The following is a 16591-nucleotide window of genomic DNA, read 5'->3' as shown; positions in this document are numbered from 1 at the left end:
ACACAAACCTACAACTAACCTCTTACTTATTAAAGACTGAAAGTTTTCCTTCCTAAGATCAGGAGACAGCAAGATCTCACTACTTCTAGCCAACATTGTAATGGAGGATCAGTGCAATACAATAAAAAGCCTTAGAAAGGGGAAGTAAAACTCATTATTTGTAGCTGGCATGATTGTGTTTCCTAGGAAATCAGAACTAGTAATTTAGCAAGTTTTCCAGGACACAAGTTCAAGATAGAGACACACACACATACACACACTTTCAATGAACAATTAAAAATGCAGTTTAAAAAATGTACAATGGCATCAAAACTAAATGATTAAGGAGTAACTTTAGCAAGATATGCATATATCTAAAAACTACATAAAATTGATAAGGGAAATTAACAAAAAGCCTGTAGTTAGATGGTGAGACATACCGCATTCATGGTTTGGAAGACTCCGGATTAATACCAGGTTTCTGCAGATTGTAGATTCAGTACAATCCCAGTAAAAGTCTCAGCTGGCTTCTTTGTAGATATCAACAATCGGATTCTAAAAATCACAGGGAAAAATCAAGGGATTCAGGGTGGCCCAAACAACCTTGAAGTGAACAAAATTTGAGGACTCACAGCCCCACTTTAAGAGGTACTCTGACGCTACAACAACCATGAAAATGTAAGTGGTAGCATAAAGATAGGCAAACTGATCAATGAAGCAACAGAGAATCCAGAAATAGACTCACAATGATACAATTAATTGATTTTCAACAAAGACTCCAAAGGCACTCAATGGGAAAAGGAAAATATTTTCAACAAATGGAAAAAACTTCATATCCATAAGGAAAGAAAAAGAATCTCACACTATATAGAAAAATTAATTCTAGATGGATCTTAGATATAAATATAGAAGCAGCTAAAATATAAAGCTTCTGGAAGAAAACATCAGGGAATACCTTCACAACTTTGGGATAGGCAAACATTTAATACAGAAAACACCAGAATCATTAACCATTTAAAAACTGATAAACTGGACTTCATCAAAATTAAAAACTTTTGCTCATAAAAAGACACCATTAGGAAACTGAATCGGCTAACCATGAACTAGGAGAAGATGTTCACACTCACCACACAGTAATAAAAATGAAATCTAATAAAAATGGGCAAAATACTTCCAACGGACACAGTTCACAAAGCAATAATGTCCAAATGGTCAGTGAGCCCATGGAAAAGTGTCGTTACCGTCAGAGGAATGCAGAATAAACCCACTGCACACTCACTACAGGTTCAAATGAACATGTGGAAATTCCAGGTGGTGACAGGGACGAGGGACAGCCGGGACGTCGGGCTGTTCTCAGGCCTGGAAGTGTAGCCCTCCTTGGAAAACTGGGCATTTTCTTATTAATTAAATTGAGATCTGCCCTGTCACCCAGCCACTCCATGTCTACGTGTGTATTCGAGAGAAATGAAAATGTTGCCCAATTGTTATGAATGCTAAGAACTGGGAACAACCCAGATGTCCATCAGCAGGTGAATGAAAAAACACGTTCTGCAGTAACGGACTGCTCAGCATTAAAGAAAAAAGACTCCCGACGCGCAAGAACGTGGGTTAATGTCCCAAACCTGTGGATGGTAAGAAGCCAGACACAGAATCACGCATCCGGGGGTGCTGCTTACACAAAGTTCTCTGGCAGGTGGGTCATGGTGGTTTTCTCGGGAACGGGGCACATGGGGACTTCTTGGGGTGATGGAAATGCAGCTCGTGGGGGGTGGGTCTCGTGGGTAGGTGTTAGTCGTAACCCCCGACCCGTACATACACTTCAGATCCTGCGTAAATTACACCTTCTTTAAAAATTTCACATACCTGACGAGCGTTTCTTCAGGGAACTCCTCCCCACCATAAATGGAGCTGGAAATGGGGGTGAGTTGGCTGGGCACGAGCTGAAATCTCTTCCATCTAGTCCTGAAGCTTCACCTGCGTATGTCCCTGGCGTCCTGGGGAGTTCAAGTGAAGGATCTTTCCGGGCGACGGGTGGTGGCCTGGGGTGTGGCGGGTGCCTGCCGTCTGTGGGGGCCCGGGCAGCCGGTCCGAGGCCTCGTTGTCCTCATCCTGTTTGCACGGGAAGCCTGTCTTTGATGTTGAGGCCTCTCTTCCCTGTTTGCAGCATGAGCTCTGCCACCCACAGCACGAAAGAAGTGACCTCATGTTAGTTTGTGTCGGATTAAAGTCTTGGAGCTGTGAGTGGGAAACATGCGAGCAGCGGGCTGGTCGGAGCTGGATTCCCTCAGACTCTCAACGCCCTGCACTGGAGGCGTGTCCTTGTTATTTTACGTTAAGAGCCGTCAGCACTGACGTTTAACTGAAACACTTCAGACATCCGAAAGGCAGAAAGGAGTGATGTCTGTGAAGTGAGCCGTTTCCCGCCCCGTAAGCCTGCTGTCCCCTCGCAGCCCCAGTCAGCACGGTGGGTCCTGAGCCTGGCGGTCAGTGTTCCCTCCATTTCTTTATACCTTTACTCCGTGCAGTGCCTCTCTAAACAGTCCCCTTTACCTCTTTGAAAATGTTACGTAAATGGTAGCATTCTGCTTATTCTTCCTGAAAAATGTGTTTTTGCTGAACTGTTGTTGAGCTGTCCCGTGTTGTGTGTTCCCCGCTGAGGTGCTGCGGGCTGGGCGCAGTGCGGTGATGTGTCCATGACACAGCCGCTGCTGCCAGAAAGTTCGGAGGCACCGGCCTGGGTTTGGGGAAGCCTGTGCGCTGCTGCCTGCACTGCTGGCTCGTGTCTGAGGCTGCCAGTTTCTTCCTCGCTCAGGATTCATTTGCTAGACCTTAACTTGCATGACGTTTACCGTTCTTCTGTTTTTAGAAACTTCTTTCCTTTTCTTGGCTGTCGGCGAAGCTGCATGTTGCGTGATGTTTCCTCAGCTTGGAGTGTGTTGAGCTTGCGCATTTCTTTCCCAAATAAGGTGCCACGTGGCCAGGCTTAGGGAGGCGATCTCTTCCGAGCCCCAGTAACGCTGCCCACAGCACAGCCGCCAGCACAACTCTAATCAAAGCATCCAGTTTAAAATGGCAGGTGACGGGGTGCCCAGTTAGCTCAGTTAGTTAGACGTGGTGCTGGTAACACCAAGGTTGAAGGTTCAATCCCCGCATGGACCACTGTGACCTGCGTCCTCCTTAAAAAAGAAAGAAAAATAAGAAGGTGGGCGGACAACAGTTAGAACCTGCCTGACAGGAAGGCCGCACTGCTCTGCTAGAACTGGACCCCATGTACCCAGCCAGGCCCGGACCCACCTACAGCTGCTCCCTGGCGGTGCCCGGTGGGGCATTCAAAAGCTGTGTCACCTCAGGAACGCATGGGGCAGGGCTGCCTGAAGGGCAGGGCAGCAGTGGCCTCTGCGCCTGGCCAGAGGACGTGTCCAGGGGACACAGCTGTCTGAGACACAGTCACAGGAAGGGCTGGGAGGTGAGGACCTGCGCAAGGACACTGTGGGTGCAAACTCTGCCGTCATAAAGCGGCGTGCAGCCCTCCCTCACACACAGGTGTCTCTGGGAAAGACTGAGGTCGGGTTTGGTCTGCCACGTGCACAGAGACCCAACCCCCTTAGCTTCCAGATTCTCGGGTGATGGCCTCAGTCTGTGACGTAGGGCCTGCAGGGTCCCTGGGCCCTTCCTGTGCGTCTGGCCGTGCTAACCTGGGGACAGCTGAACCTGTGGGGGCTCGGGCAGCGGCAGACCACCCTGGCCGGGCCTGGGCCTCCATGTCTGTGTGCAGCAGGGGCCGTAAGGGTAGATGAGGTGGTAGAACCCTGGCCACGTTGTTCTGGGTTCACTGGCTCATTCAGCCAACAGCTGGTGAGTGCTGAGTGCTGGGGGGCTGGATGCAGGCCAGCCGCCCCAAGGTGACGCAAGGACCAGAGGATGTGGACGGGGACATGGATCAGGGACCTGCTGGGCTGGGCCGAGGGCGGGGGAAGGGCAGGAGGTGGGGGAGCAGGAGGCCCTGCCCCCGGGTCACACCCCTCCCCCCACAGGAGCACCATCTGGACCCACCGAGTCTGCTTCCTGGAAGAGCGGGCTTTGCGGCACTGGGCCTCCTTCACCATCTGGAATGCGGGCCGGCAGGGCCGCCGCCTCTACCGCAGCCTGTCCAAGGGGGCGCGGCGCAAGGTGGGGTCCCCTCTGTGCCTCCCCCGGCTCCTGCCCCCGTCCCCCACATCCAGCGGCACTGTCCCTGAGGCTGGCGTCCTGTGCCCCCTCCCGCAGGTGGTTGCCTTCTGTGATGTGGACGAGAAGAAGATCAAGAAGGGCTTTTACTGCTACGAGGAGTCTCAGGTGTGCGGGAGCCCCGGGGGCTTGTCCACCCACAGGGGTCGTCCACAGGACGCCATCCTGGGCCTCGTGATGCACACTGTCCAGGGCCTTCCTCCCTGGGAAAGGCCACACGGGCCCAGACGGCTGCCGGGCACCTGGGGGTCCCTGGGCCCCAGAACGACCTGTACTCACTTTGTCTTTCTGCTGGAGAGCGCCGCTCATGGTCCCGGTTGCTCCGTCATCCAGCCGGGGCTGGTTCTACGGTGGCTGGAAGGTGGCCGGGTGGGGGTGAGGGATGCCGGGTCCTGCCCTGGACGGCCGCGACCCGGGCACCTGTCTGAGCACATCCAGTTGTGAGGTGCAGGGGGTGCAGGCGGCACACGCCCCCCGTGGCCGCTCTTGGCGGGAGAGTGCCGTCCCCAAGCTGCGCCCACAGCCCTCGCCTCCCGCAGGAAAGGCCAAAGTCCCGGGTGCCCATCCTGCACTTCCGAGCTGCCCGGCCCCCCTTTGTCATCTGTGTGAAGCTGGTGAGTATCGGGCTGGGCGTGGCGCACGATGACCGTGTGACGGTGACAAGCCCCAATCGTGAGGTGGTGGACACCTGGCTATGGTCGTCCACTCTGTCTTAGGCCAGCTGTGGTCTCGTGTCCACCGCAGGCGTGGGGCAGGGGTAACAGTCACTCCGGCCAGACCTGGGGGTGTGGGAGGAAGAGGCAGTCGTGGTGCCCTCCTGAGACTGGCTGCATTTCTGTAAAAGCAACTCTTACTGGACACGTGCAGCCACATCCGCATGAGATGCGCTTATCAGGACACGGGGCAGACACATCCCTGAGGGCTCAGGGGAGAACGCGGCTGCTGAGGAGCACCTCAGCTATGCACCCTGGTGACCGCTGTGCTGCATGTCCTCTGTGACCCAGGGGCACGGTGCCCGCAGCTGAGCCTTTTTCTCGGCTCCGAGCTGTATGTTGGGGACCCAAGTGAGAGACCAGGACCCCCTTCTCACTCACCGTGTGGCTGGGTTGTTGGTCACTCATTTTCCGAGTAACATGCAGTCATCGCATGTCCCCCACGATGAAATCTGTCAGGGGGTTCTGGGCCATTCATAGCCTGGTGGTGGGGACAGCATGGCTGTGACGTTCTCGTGACTGAGCAGACAGGAAGGGTCTGTGGCCCTCAGGTCTCAGAAGGTGCCCCCCCCCAGTAGGTGACACAGTGACTCGTGGGCTCCACCTCAGAGGAGGCTCAGGACCACGTCCCTCGGCCTCGCTGATTTGTAGGACTGTCTTTGTCCATTAGTGTGTGACACTATTTTCTCGCAGTCGTGACTTGTTTTTCCACAGATTCTTCCCAGAAAAACTTACTTCAGTCAGAAAAGCATATTCTCATTCATATGTGTACATACGTGTGTGTGTGTGTGTGTGTGTGTGTGTGTGTAATGTCATCTTTCACATTTAAGTCCTTAATCTACCCCAACTATGAGGCCCAGGTCTGCTCGGTGGGGGGGCTGTGCCCCAGAGGGTCCCTGACAGGGGACGGGCATTGGTGGGTGAGCAGGGCCCTGTGCTGTGCTGTTGGGAGTCGTGGGAGGAGATACAGATGGGGACACAGGTCACTGCTTCCGGCAGTCTCACCTGTGCGGGAACTTGCACCAGACCCACAGTAAGCAGGATCCCAGCCAGGGGCCTTCCTGGGGGCAGTGGCTTTTGGGGCAGGGTATTCATTCCTCCAGTTGGGCAGTGGCAGAGGAGACAAGCAGGACATGCCCTTGTGCCCCCACTGCAAGTGCAGACGCACACCAAGCCCTGGGCTTGGCGACCTCACGGCCCCCACACGTTTCCCAGCGAAGCTCCGTGCTGTCCACGGCCAGGGCCTCTGAGGACGTCCTGCACGTGCTGCGGGGCTCGGATGAGCCGTGGAGGGAGGCAGATGGGAGTGTCCTGCGTGGGTGGCTGGTTGGTGTAGGTCCCAGTCTCCATCTGCCCTGAAGAATTCACTCAGAGCTGCTAACGTCTTTCACGGGGGGTCCAGGCACCTCTGCGGGGGCCACGCCCAGGCCACGTCTGGTGGAGGACGTCATCTCTCCCGGGCTTGAGGTCAGACACTTGAGGACAGGGACGTCCTCTGCCGTGTTGGGCGTGGCTCTGAGGCGTTGGCTTCTGGCCCGTGCTGGAGGTGCCACTTTGGAGAAGTCGCCCAACTATGGTGAGAGCCGGTCGACCCTCAGGACCCCCTCCCGTGACCAGGGCTGGTCTTGAGTTCAGCCCCACAGGATCTGTGAGATGGTTAATGTGTTAAGTTGCTAAATTTGTGGTAACTTGTTACACAGCAGCAGGTAATCTGGGCCCATGTTGGTAAAACAGTCAAAAACAGAACCCAGCCTCGTGGGCACACCTTTGTGGCACTCTGAAGGACGCCGCTGTGCACGTTCACATACGGAGTTGTGTGTGGACGTGTCTTCACTTCTCTTGGGCTTACAGCTGGGAGTGGAATTCCTGGCCCGTGGCAGCTCTGGGTTTCACTGAGGAACCGCCAGACCTGCCACAGCAGCCCACCTGTTGTTTGTTTGTCACGGCCGTGCTGGTGGGCGTGGTGCGTCCGTGGTGGTTTGGATGGGTGTTCCCCTGACATCTGACATTGAGCCTCTTCATGGGCTTGTTGGCTGTTTGTGCATCTTCTTTGGAGAAACGTCTTTGCCCTTTTAATGGGGTTGTCTTGTTGAGTTGTCAGAGTTCTTTATATATTCTGGATACAAGTCCCCAGACATTTGCAAATATTTTCTGCGGGTGTCTTGTCTCTCTAGATGGTGTCCTTTGACGTACACGTGTTTAATTCTGATGAGTCCAACTTTACGTCCGTTCCTTGTGGTTTTGGTGTCATATCAAAAAGTCCATGGCAACATCCAGGGTCCCTGTGTTTCCGTCTAAGAGGTTTACAGTTTCAGCTCTAACATTTAGGTCTTTGATCCGTTTTGAGTTGAATTTTGTGAGGTGGGGAGCCAGCTTCACTCTCTTGCACGTCCAGTTGACCCAGCACCGTCCCAACTTGTCACCCTGTTTTGTTGTGTGTGTTTTGTCACCTTGAACCTGTATTATTCACCAATCGCTACATAACAAGCCACCGCAAACTTAGCCTAAAATAAGACACATTAATGCCCAGAGTGTGTGGGGGTCAGAAGTCCCGGCACCACAGGTGGGTCCTCAGCTGCAGGTCTCAGGAAGCTGTGACAGAGACACTGGCCAGGACGGATGCACGTGGGCCAGGTCTGCGTCCCAGCTCTCGTGCTTGTTGGCAGAAATTACATCACCCACTCTGTGTCCTGGGAGGGTCCTGAAACACCACAGTTACCTGTTTCTTGCAGATTCTGCCAGAAGTAGTCGATGCAAACACAATGTGTGTGTGCACAATTTTTTAAAACAAATGGCAGCATGATAACACATACTTTTTCTGTATTTGGCTTTTTTCACATAATAGTGTATCTTGAAGATTATTCCATGTAAATCCGTTGGCCCCATCTAACTCCGCTGTTACTGTTATCTTTTTATTAAGGAAATGTCCCAGGATGTTTCAGCCATGTGTCCAAGGCAGCAGGAGCCAATACCCACAGCCCACCTTGGCCGGCTTGGGTTCTCCATGCTCCGGCCCCTGCACCCCAGATTGTGAGGCAAATTCTAGCTTCATTTCATTCATTAGTTTCCAAAATAGATAAAAAGCTAATACCACTACCACACCCCAGAGTTCCAAATATCCCATCAGTGTTGAAATCTGCCTAATTGCCTTATAAATGTGGTTTATCTTTTAGTAGTTTGCTTGTTGGAATCCACAACCACTAAGGTCCATGTGTTACATCAGCTGATGTCACGTTTATGTCTCCTTTATTTTCTTACAACTTTTTTGGTGCTGTTTTCTTTCTTTTTTTGGGAGGGGGGAATATTGGGGAACAGTGTCTTTTTCCAGGATATCAAGTCATTTTCAATCTAGTTGTGGAGGGCGCAGTTCGCTGGCCCATGTGGGATTTGAACTGGTAACCTTGGTGTTATGAGCACCACGCTCTAACCAACTGAGCCGTCCGGCCGCCCTGTTTGGTGCTGTTTAATGTGCGTTTCCTACAAGGAGGCAGGACGCTGGAGGCAGCTCAGACGGGCGTCGGGAGTTGTGTTCTGTTTGGCAGGAGCCTTGGCAGCTCTCCCCCGCTTCTATTACTGGACTCACTGCACACGTAGCTGCACGCTCCTCGATTATATGGATGTTTCATACATTTATTATCCACTTAGCACTGGACCTTTAGGCCATTTTTACTGTTATTAAAAATAATGCTAGCATGAATATTGTTATATACATGGAGTTTTGTTCAGTGACTGCACATGTGGCATAAACTTGTAAAGGCTGCCGGTTGAAGCAGCATTACGGGTTTTGATCCCACCAGTTAGTTTCCCTGGAGGATGTGCCCGTTTATGTTCCCACCAGTGAGCCTTCTCTGGCAGTGTGACCAAATCTGCCGTCTTTGCAAATCGCAGGTGAAAAACAGGAAGCTTATAACTCCCGTTGGCACCGTTGTGTTATGGGCAAGGGGGCATCTTTTCACATAACTAACAAGCATCTTTATTTTACTCTTGGTAAATTATCCTTTTCGTTAGCCTGTTGTCTGTTGGTCTGTCAGTATTTTTCTTTATATACCAAAAAAAAAAAAAACCCAACAACCCTCGGTGTCTGTAATATGTGTTGCAAATTTTTGTCTTTTGACTAAATTTATATTTTTGCCATTTAGAAATTTAAAAAATTTTTATTTTTCAATTATAGTTGATGTACAATATTATATTAGTTTCAGCTGTACAACACAGTGATGAGACATTTATATAACTTATGAAGTGATCCCCCTAAATATAGTCCCCATCTGACACAACACATACCGCCTTCCCCGAAAATAAGACCTAGCCGGACAATCAGCTCTAATGCATTTTTTGGAGCAAAAATTAATGTAAGACCCAGTATTATATTACATTATATATATTATATTAATTGGATTACATTATATTACATTATGTTACATTATATTACATTATGTTACATTTTATATTATATTACATTATGTTACATTTTGTATTATATTTATTATATTGAAGACTCAGTCTTATAGTAAAATAAGACTAGGTTTTATATTAATTTTTGCTCCAAAAGACACATTAGAGCTGATTGTCCAGCTAGGTCTTATTTTTGGGGGAACAGGGTAGTTATTACAAAATTACTGACTATATTCTCTGTGCTGTACTTTACATCCCCATGACTGCTGTGTAACAACCAATTTGAACTTCTTAATCCCTTCACCTTTTTCACCCTGCCCCCCAACCCCCCTCCCATCTGGCAACCATCAAAATTTCTTTGTATCTATGAGTTTGTTTTGTTTGTTAATTTTGTTCTTAGATTGCACATATAAGTGAAATCACATTGCATCTATCTTTCTCTGTCTGACACTCCACTCAGCACAACACCCTCCAGGGCCATCCGTGCCTCCGCAGGTGGCAGGAAGCCATTCCATTCCCTGGCCCAGCAACGTTCCACTGCATACATGTTCCACCTCCTCTTTATCCATTCATCCAGCGACGGACACCCAGGCTGCCCCCCCATCTTGGCCTTTGTAAACAGTGCTGCAGTGACTATCTGGATGCACAGGTCCCCTTGAAGTCGCGTTTTGGGTGTCTTCAGATAAACACCCAGAAGTGGGATTATGTGTCCTTCTTTGTCTCATTATAGCCTTTGTTTTACAGTCTATTTTGTGTGGTATGAGTATGGCTACCCCAGCTATGTTTGTTTGTTTCCATTTTCATGAAAGCTCTTTTTCCACCCATTTACTTTCTATGTGTGTCTTTCAGTATGAAGTGAGTCTTGCAGGCAGCATATGTAAATGTCTTGTTTTCTTATCCCTTCAGCTCCCCTATCTTTTGATTGGGACATTTAATCCACTTACACTTCAAGTAATTGTTAATGGATGTGTAGTTATTGCCATTTTATTATTCATATTACATTCCATGTACTACTGGTTTGGTGGTGATGGACTCCTTTAGCTTTATCTTGTCTGGGAAGCTCCTCATCTGTCCTTCGATTCTAAATGTATCTTTTCTGGGTAGAGCAGTCTTGGTTGTAGGTCCTTACTTTTCATCACTTTGAATATTTTGTGCCAATCCCTTCTGGCCTACAAAGTCTGTTGAGAAATCAGCTGACAGTCTTATGGGGGCTCCCTTACAAGTTACTTGTTGCCTTTCTCTTGATGCTTTTAAGAGTCTCTCTGTCTTTAACCTTTGCTGTTGTAATTACAATGTGTCTAGGTGTGGGCCTGTTTGGGTTCATTTTGTTTGGGACTCTCTGTGCTCCCTGGGCCTTTATGTCTATTTCCTTCACCAGGTTAGGGAAGTTTTCAGTCATTATTTCTTCAAATAGGTTCTCAATCCCTTGCTCTCTTCTCCTTCTGGTACTCCTATGATGCGAATGTTGGTACGCTTGATGTCCAAGAGGCCCCTTAAACTCTCATTTTTAAATTTTTTTTGCTGTTCTGATTGGGTGTTTTCTGCTACCTTATCTTCTAAATCACTGGCTTGATCCTCTCCATCTAATCTGTTGATTTCTCTGTAATGTGTTCTTCATTTCCATTGTAGTCTTTTCTGACTGGTTATTTACATTTTCTATCTCTATTTTTATGTTTCCTATTTCTTTGTTGAAATTATCCCTGAGATCATTGAGCATCCTTACAACCAGTGTTTGGAACTCTGCATCTGGTAGGTTGCTTGTCTCCATTTTGTTTAGTTCTTTTTCTGGAGCTTTGTTCTGTTCTTTTATTTGGGACGTGTTTCCTTTGTCTCCCCATTTTGGCTGCCGCCCTGTGTTTGTTTTTATGTATTAGGTAGACCTGCTATGTCTTCTGGTCTTAAAGTGACCTTATGTAGTAGCACAGTCTCCTGGTCACCTGAGCCAGGTGCTCGAGGTGTGTCCCTTGTGGGGGTTGTGTGTGCCCTCCTGTTGTAGTTGAACCTTGGTTGCTGTTTGCACATTAACGGGAGGGATTGACTCCTGGGCTGATTGGTTGTGAGGACTGACCGTGACTTCAGTGCAGGAGCTGTTGTGCAGGGGCTGACCCCATGAAGCAGGATTCATTTTAGTGGGGCTCTGGTGTCTGCTCTTCGGGTATGTTGTCTGTGTAGCTGGTTGGGTGGTTCTCTGCTGAGGTCTGAAGCTGCCCACTGGGTGTTTTGGTTCTGGAGCTTCTTGGGAGGGGCTCTGGTACAGGCCAAGGTCAGCCAAAGCCTGTGCCCTGCCCGGGGCCACTTGGTATGAGCCACAAAGTGATCTGCAGATGGTTGTCACTTATGCTGGGCTTGGAGATGCCTGTGAGAGGCCAAGCTGTGAACTGAGGCCGGCTGCCACTTCTGTCAGGCTCAGCGCTGCTCAGCAAGAGGTACGGGGGCACGCCAAGGCCAAGTGCTTGTTTGGTGGTTTGTGGGCCTTTGCGAGAGTTTAGGAAAGTCCATAGCATGAGGTGGGACAGGCGGTTTGTATGTAAAAGTCCCCTGGTGTGGGAGTGGGACTGCAAGCTGGTTGGGGGGGGGTCTCGGAATCGCTAGGGTGTCACCATGCTGGTTGGCGCTTCTGCATTCATAGGTCACCGGGCTTAGCCTTTGGGTGCTGGTGCCTAGGGCTTTGCTGTGAAGATGTCCAGACGCTCACCTGCCTGTCTCTGGGGTTAGTCCTGGTAGTGGATGTACCCGTTGTGCTGTGGCTGTGTCTTCCATGTCACTAGACAATGCCCCACGAAGTGGCCGGGCCAGGGGACACGCCCAGGGGCAGGATGGGGCCACAGGCCGCACAGGCTCACCGACGGGACAGTGGTCATCAGTCCCCCAGTTGTGGGGCACGGCTCTCTGAGGCGCGTGTGGTACTGAGCTGAGCGCCTCCTGTGTCTTTTGTGCGTGTGGTTTCCACTGCTATGATGTCCGTAAGATCAGGACTTACCTGTACCTTCTGGGTCCTGATCCTGTTGTTTTTGTCTGGCTTTTTCATTCTCTCAGTGGTGTCTGTCAATTCTAGAAGCATCTACCTGTAATGGAATCTTGGGAAAGAGGCCCCTCCCTGGTCAGGGCCACGCCTGCCGTCCCGTTGGCCCCTCTGCAAGCCCAGGGCTGTCCGCTGCTGTCGGAGGTCTCTGGCCAGAGTCCGGGCTGAGCCCTGGTGTGTTTCCTTTGAAGTCTCAGTAACAGAGAGAACGGGAGGACAAAAGGGGGCTGAGAATGGGTAGCCAGTGGAGGACAGAACGTGGGAATTTCGGATGCTCCCCAGCAGAGTGGTTTCATTTAAATACCTGTAGCAACACCCAGCAGTAACAACAGTGGCGGACGGCCTAGGCCAAGGGTGTGCGTGGCCAGGCAGGCTGGCCAAGCAGAACTGGCCCCTGCTGCATGCTCCCAGGGGCCAGGGACACGCCTGGTGTGCTGGTCATGTCTTTGGGAGCCCAGCTATCGAGGCAGTAGGGGGTCTGGGCAGCAGGTGCTGGGGTGAGGGACAGGCCTGGGCGCACACAGGTATTTCCCCAAAACCTGCCATGGCCCCAGACAGGAGGGCTGCGGGGGAGGCGTCAGGCCTGGGCTGGGGCTCAGGGGGCCTGGCCAAAGCCAGCACCACTGCACGGGCCAAGCTGAAGCATTTAGAAGCCTGTCCCCCAAGTCTGTATCAACCCTGGCGGTCACATGAGCCCGTCTCCTGGGTCTTGACCCTCCTTGCAGGGTCACCGCTGTCTCTCCACTGCAGGGACAGGGGACAGAGTAGGAGGAGGGAGGGGCGTGGCAGCAGCTGGTTGTCGAGTGGCCATTTCTGTCCCCTGCAGAGGGGTGGGGTGGGGCCTCCTAGAGACTCCAGGAGTTGGATGAGCCCGGGTCTGCCCTGGACACAGGATGAGAACGGTCTCTCCATGAATGTCATTTGCTTCCCTGGGTCCCTGCAGTGGGCGTCAGCTGCCTTCTGCAGGGAGGGGCCGAGCCAGGCTGTGGGGGCCTCAGTTCCCGCACTGAGGGGAACTCAGTGCCCGCAGTTCCACTTTCTGGCCCTCTCCCCCTCAGTAGTGGACACCAAACCCCAGGCAGCTTGGATCGAGCCAGACCTACTGTTCCTCCCACAGGACCTCACAGGGGGTGCACTGGAGGACAACCTGAGGTCCCTGCACCTGCAGGAGGGCCGGGACTTCCTTCACTTCAGCTGACGCTCCTCAGTGGCCACACCCAGGTACGTCCAGGCCCCCAGGAGCCCAGCCTGGGGCGTGGGGCCATCCTGCAGGTGACGCGGGATTGAGGGCAAGCAGGGAAGGGCAGCCCCGTGGGGGGAAGTGGCCCCAGATGCATCGCAAACCCTCCTCCGTGCGTGGGGCTGGCCCCTCACCGGGCAGGCGTGGGGGGCATTCTTCCTGGGCTGTGAGCTGTGACCCACACCGACCGTGCATCCGACCAAGGCACGGGCGGCCCCCCTGCCCATCACCCAGAAGGCTTTGGGGTCACCGCTGACTTACGGTGTCAGGGTCGGCGCGCTCCTTGCCGGACGCCTGTGCCCAGTCCGCCCCATAAGAGTCTGGTGGACCCCATCTTGGGTAAACACCGAGGGGCAGCTGCTGCGTCTGACTTGACTAGAGACGTGGAACTAAACCGGCTGTGGGAGGGGGGGCGCACGTGTGCCCGACGGGGCCGTGCGTGGCCAAGCCGAAGCCACGCATCCTCGTGCTGCGTTCGTACCTGTGGCCCCGTTTGCAGTTTCACTGGGACGTGCCCAGATGTGGGCTCGTTGTCCTGTCTGGGCCTGTCAGGCTTGTAAGCACGTGGGGACGCTGCCTGGGGTGTGGCACGTCCGCCCCGCCGACAGCTGTGCCCCGATGCTGCCTCCGAGCTGCCCACTTACCCTTCCGCTCAGAAGGTTCCTTAGCCGTGTCTGCGTTGTTCAGGCCACTGGACATCCCGCTGGTCTTCTCCTCATTTGTAGCCCTGCCCGAAAGTGAGCTCCTTTGTCCCTTTTTGGGGTGCGTTGTGTGACCCTGCTAAGGACGCCTTGTTTCTTGTGAAAGTCCTGCAGTGCGAGCCTGGTTCTTTCTCCCATCCTGTGGGACTCAGCCGCCCGCTGCCGGAGGCTTTGCTCGCCTCTTGCTCTTGCGCCCAGTGTCCGGGAGCAGCCCGGCCAGGGGCCCGTTCACGCAGATGTCCCCATGGCAGGCGTTGTACGTCTGACATAAGTGTGGCCGAGACAGTGACCTGCCTGTCCCTTTCTCAGAGGACTGGCCTCCTTCAGCCTGTGCTGAGGGTGCAGCTACGTAGGGTCCCAGCTTTGTGTTCTGTCCCCAAGCTGCCACCAAAACACAGCTTCACGGTTAGATGGGCTCAGCAGACATGGGTCCGTGCTCACTTGGAGGGTTTCTGCTGCACGCGCAGCCCACCCCCCACCCCCCCCCAGAGCTCACGCCTGCCTGGGGCCACAGGGAGCCACCCTTCCAGCACTTTCCTCATCACAGCCCACATGCTGCCTGCTCTGCCTTCCTTCCTAGCTCGCGTGTTCAGTGTGGTGGTCCACGCTCTCTGGCTGGGCACCACCTGGGCTCAGGTGGGCTGCAGACACGTGTTTGCAGGCAGCTGGGGGTGGCTGAGCGGTGGTGCGGCTGGGGCGTGCAGAGCCGCTGGCCAGTGTCGCTGGCCGGTGGGCAGTCAGGTCTCCGGTTTATACAGGCAGAGCCGCGTGGAGAGCGCCACTGGCAGACAGCATCGCCGGTGGGTCCCGTGGTCCACGGGCCTGTCTGTGTGTCTCAAAATGCTGTTTCTCTGGAGTGTTGGTGTTTTTAAAATTACACTAAAAACATTCATTCTATTCCTTCTGAAAAGGTACCTGCACGGTTTTCTGCAGCCAAGGTCCTGACACTGTGATCCCTCCCCGACCTGCTGCCGGTGTGAGACGGGGGCATCTGACAACATGGGTCTCTCGAAGGGCAGGAAAGCAGCTCAGCCGAGCGAGGCCTGGTCCCCACCCGGGGCCACCCCCTCCATGGGCAGGCGGCGGCCGAGCTGGAGGGACCCTCCAGTTCACTCCCCCAGGAAGCTGCCCCTCCCTGTCCCCATGAATCACCCTCACTTACAATGGTGTCAGACACAGACAGACAGACTGCTCAGCATGTGATTTTATAAAACGTGGGCTTGCGTTCAAGTGAAGACAAAAGCAGTACCAACACCCCCGGTCCCTAGAGCACAGGCACGTGTGAGAAAAGCCGCCTCCGTGGTGACAAACTCCGAGTCCCTTGGCACACGTCACGTACCGGCCGAGGCTGCGTCCAGCTTTCCTGTGCTGACTCCTCCCTGCCGGGCAGGTGCGAGGGACCAGCTCCCAGGACCGGCCTCAGCGAGCAGCAGGCTGCGGAGGACACAGGACAGGGCCAGATGGTCAGGACCGTCCCCTCGACCTCTCTGGGCCGTTCCCTGCAGGAAACCCCTGGTGCCGTCTCCCCGGACGCCTGGGGCCTGTGGCTGACAAGCCGGGTAGCGGGCAGGCCGTTCCTACACTGTTCTCCCAGCCTCACCCACCCGTGTGAAAAGTTCCTGATACAAATGTGAACACATTTAGTTGGGAGCTGATGTGGCGCTCAACCTGCCACCTCCGTCCCTCAGTGTCACCTGGGGGCTGAGTAGATCAGCACCTGTCCCTGCATGTGGAGGGGCCCCCACGAGCAGGGCCGACACCAGCTCAACACCGGGGGGGGCGGGGGGGGGAAGACAGGAGGAAACGAGAATCATTGAGAAGTACCCACAGGGGCGCAAAGGGGACAGGCCAGCCATCCAGTGGAATAAGGACGCAGGGCTGAGTGGGGACAGGCTGGGGATGGCCCTTGGGGCAGGAAGTTGTGCCCGAGCCCCTCACCCAGCGCCACCCTTCCCTCTGCGCTGACATCTCCTCCCCAGTAGAGCAGCGGGAAAACTCCATGGACGGTCAGGGACCTTTAACCCAGATGAAGGCAGGTAGGGAGGAGCGGCCAGCAGCGGCCAAAGAGATGCCGGTGGCAGGTGGAAACCCGAAGAAATCCGTAATCGCATCACATGGAAGCGGTCAAAAGCACTCCAGTGAATAAAGGTCATTAAACTGAATTACAGAATCAGAGCTAAGCTTCTACTGTTTGCAAGCCACCCACTTAAATGTGAGAACACAAACGACGATGGGACAGATCCTCCACAAACACTAACCAAACTCCAGGGGGCTGTAACAGGTGTCAGGCACGGAGCCCAGTTACAGCTAAGAGTAT

General features: G+C 53.2%; 2 protein-coding genes across 5 annotated transcripts in view; one reads left to right on the top strand and one right to left on the bottom strand.

Moving 5' to 3' along the window:
- Positions 1 to 15321, top strand: part of B3GNTL1 (UDP-GlcNAc:betaGal beta-1,3-N-acetylglucosaminyltransferase like 1) — a 50965-nt gene extending 35644 nt beyond the window's left edge. For 3 of the 4 annotated variants that reach the window (XM_033090602.1, XM_033090603.1, XM_033090604.1), the window contains 5 exons: positions 4014 to 4149; positions 4246 to 4314; positions 4746 to 4820; positions 13451 to 13554; positions 15186 to 15321. In XM_033090602.1, the coding sequence (XP_032946493.1) occupies positions 4014 to 4149; positions 4246 to 4314; positions 4746 to 4820; positions 13451 to 13531 (361 nt within the window). In that variant the 3' untranslated portion in view covers positions 13532 to 13554; positions 15186 to 15321. Of the gene's footprint in view, positions 1 to 4013; positions 4150 to 4245; positions 4315 to 4745; positions 4821 to 13391; positions 13555 to 15185 lie in introns of all 4 variants that reach the window. The other variant, XR_004421331.1, reaches the window with a different exon arrangement.
- A 139-nt stretch (positions 15322 to 15460) lies between these two features.
- TBCD (tubulin folding cofactor D) overlaps positions 15461 to 16591 on the bottom strand; it is a 137039-nt gene continuing 135908 nt past the window's right edge. The window contains exon 39 of the mRNA XM_033090598.1: positions 15461 to 15708. Coding sequence (XP_032946489.1) covers positions 15694 to 15708 — 15 coding nt within the window. The 3' untranslated portion in view covers positions 15461 to 15693. The remainder of the gene's footprint in view (positions 15709 to 16591) is intronic.

This window comes from Rhinolophus ferrumequinum, chromosome 21 (genome assembly GCF_004115265.2).
Source record: "Rhinolophus ferrumequinum isolate MPI-CBG mRhiFer1 chromosome 21, mRhiFer1_v1.p, whole genome shotgun sequence".
Lineage (NCBI taxonomy): Eukaryota > Metazoa > Chordata > Mammalia > Chiroptera > Rhinolophidae > Rhinolophus > Rhinolophus ferrumequinum.
The sequence above is the reverse complement of the archived record's forward strand: the minus strand, read 5'-3'. Positions and strand labels throughout refer to the sequence as shown.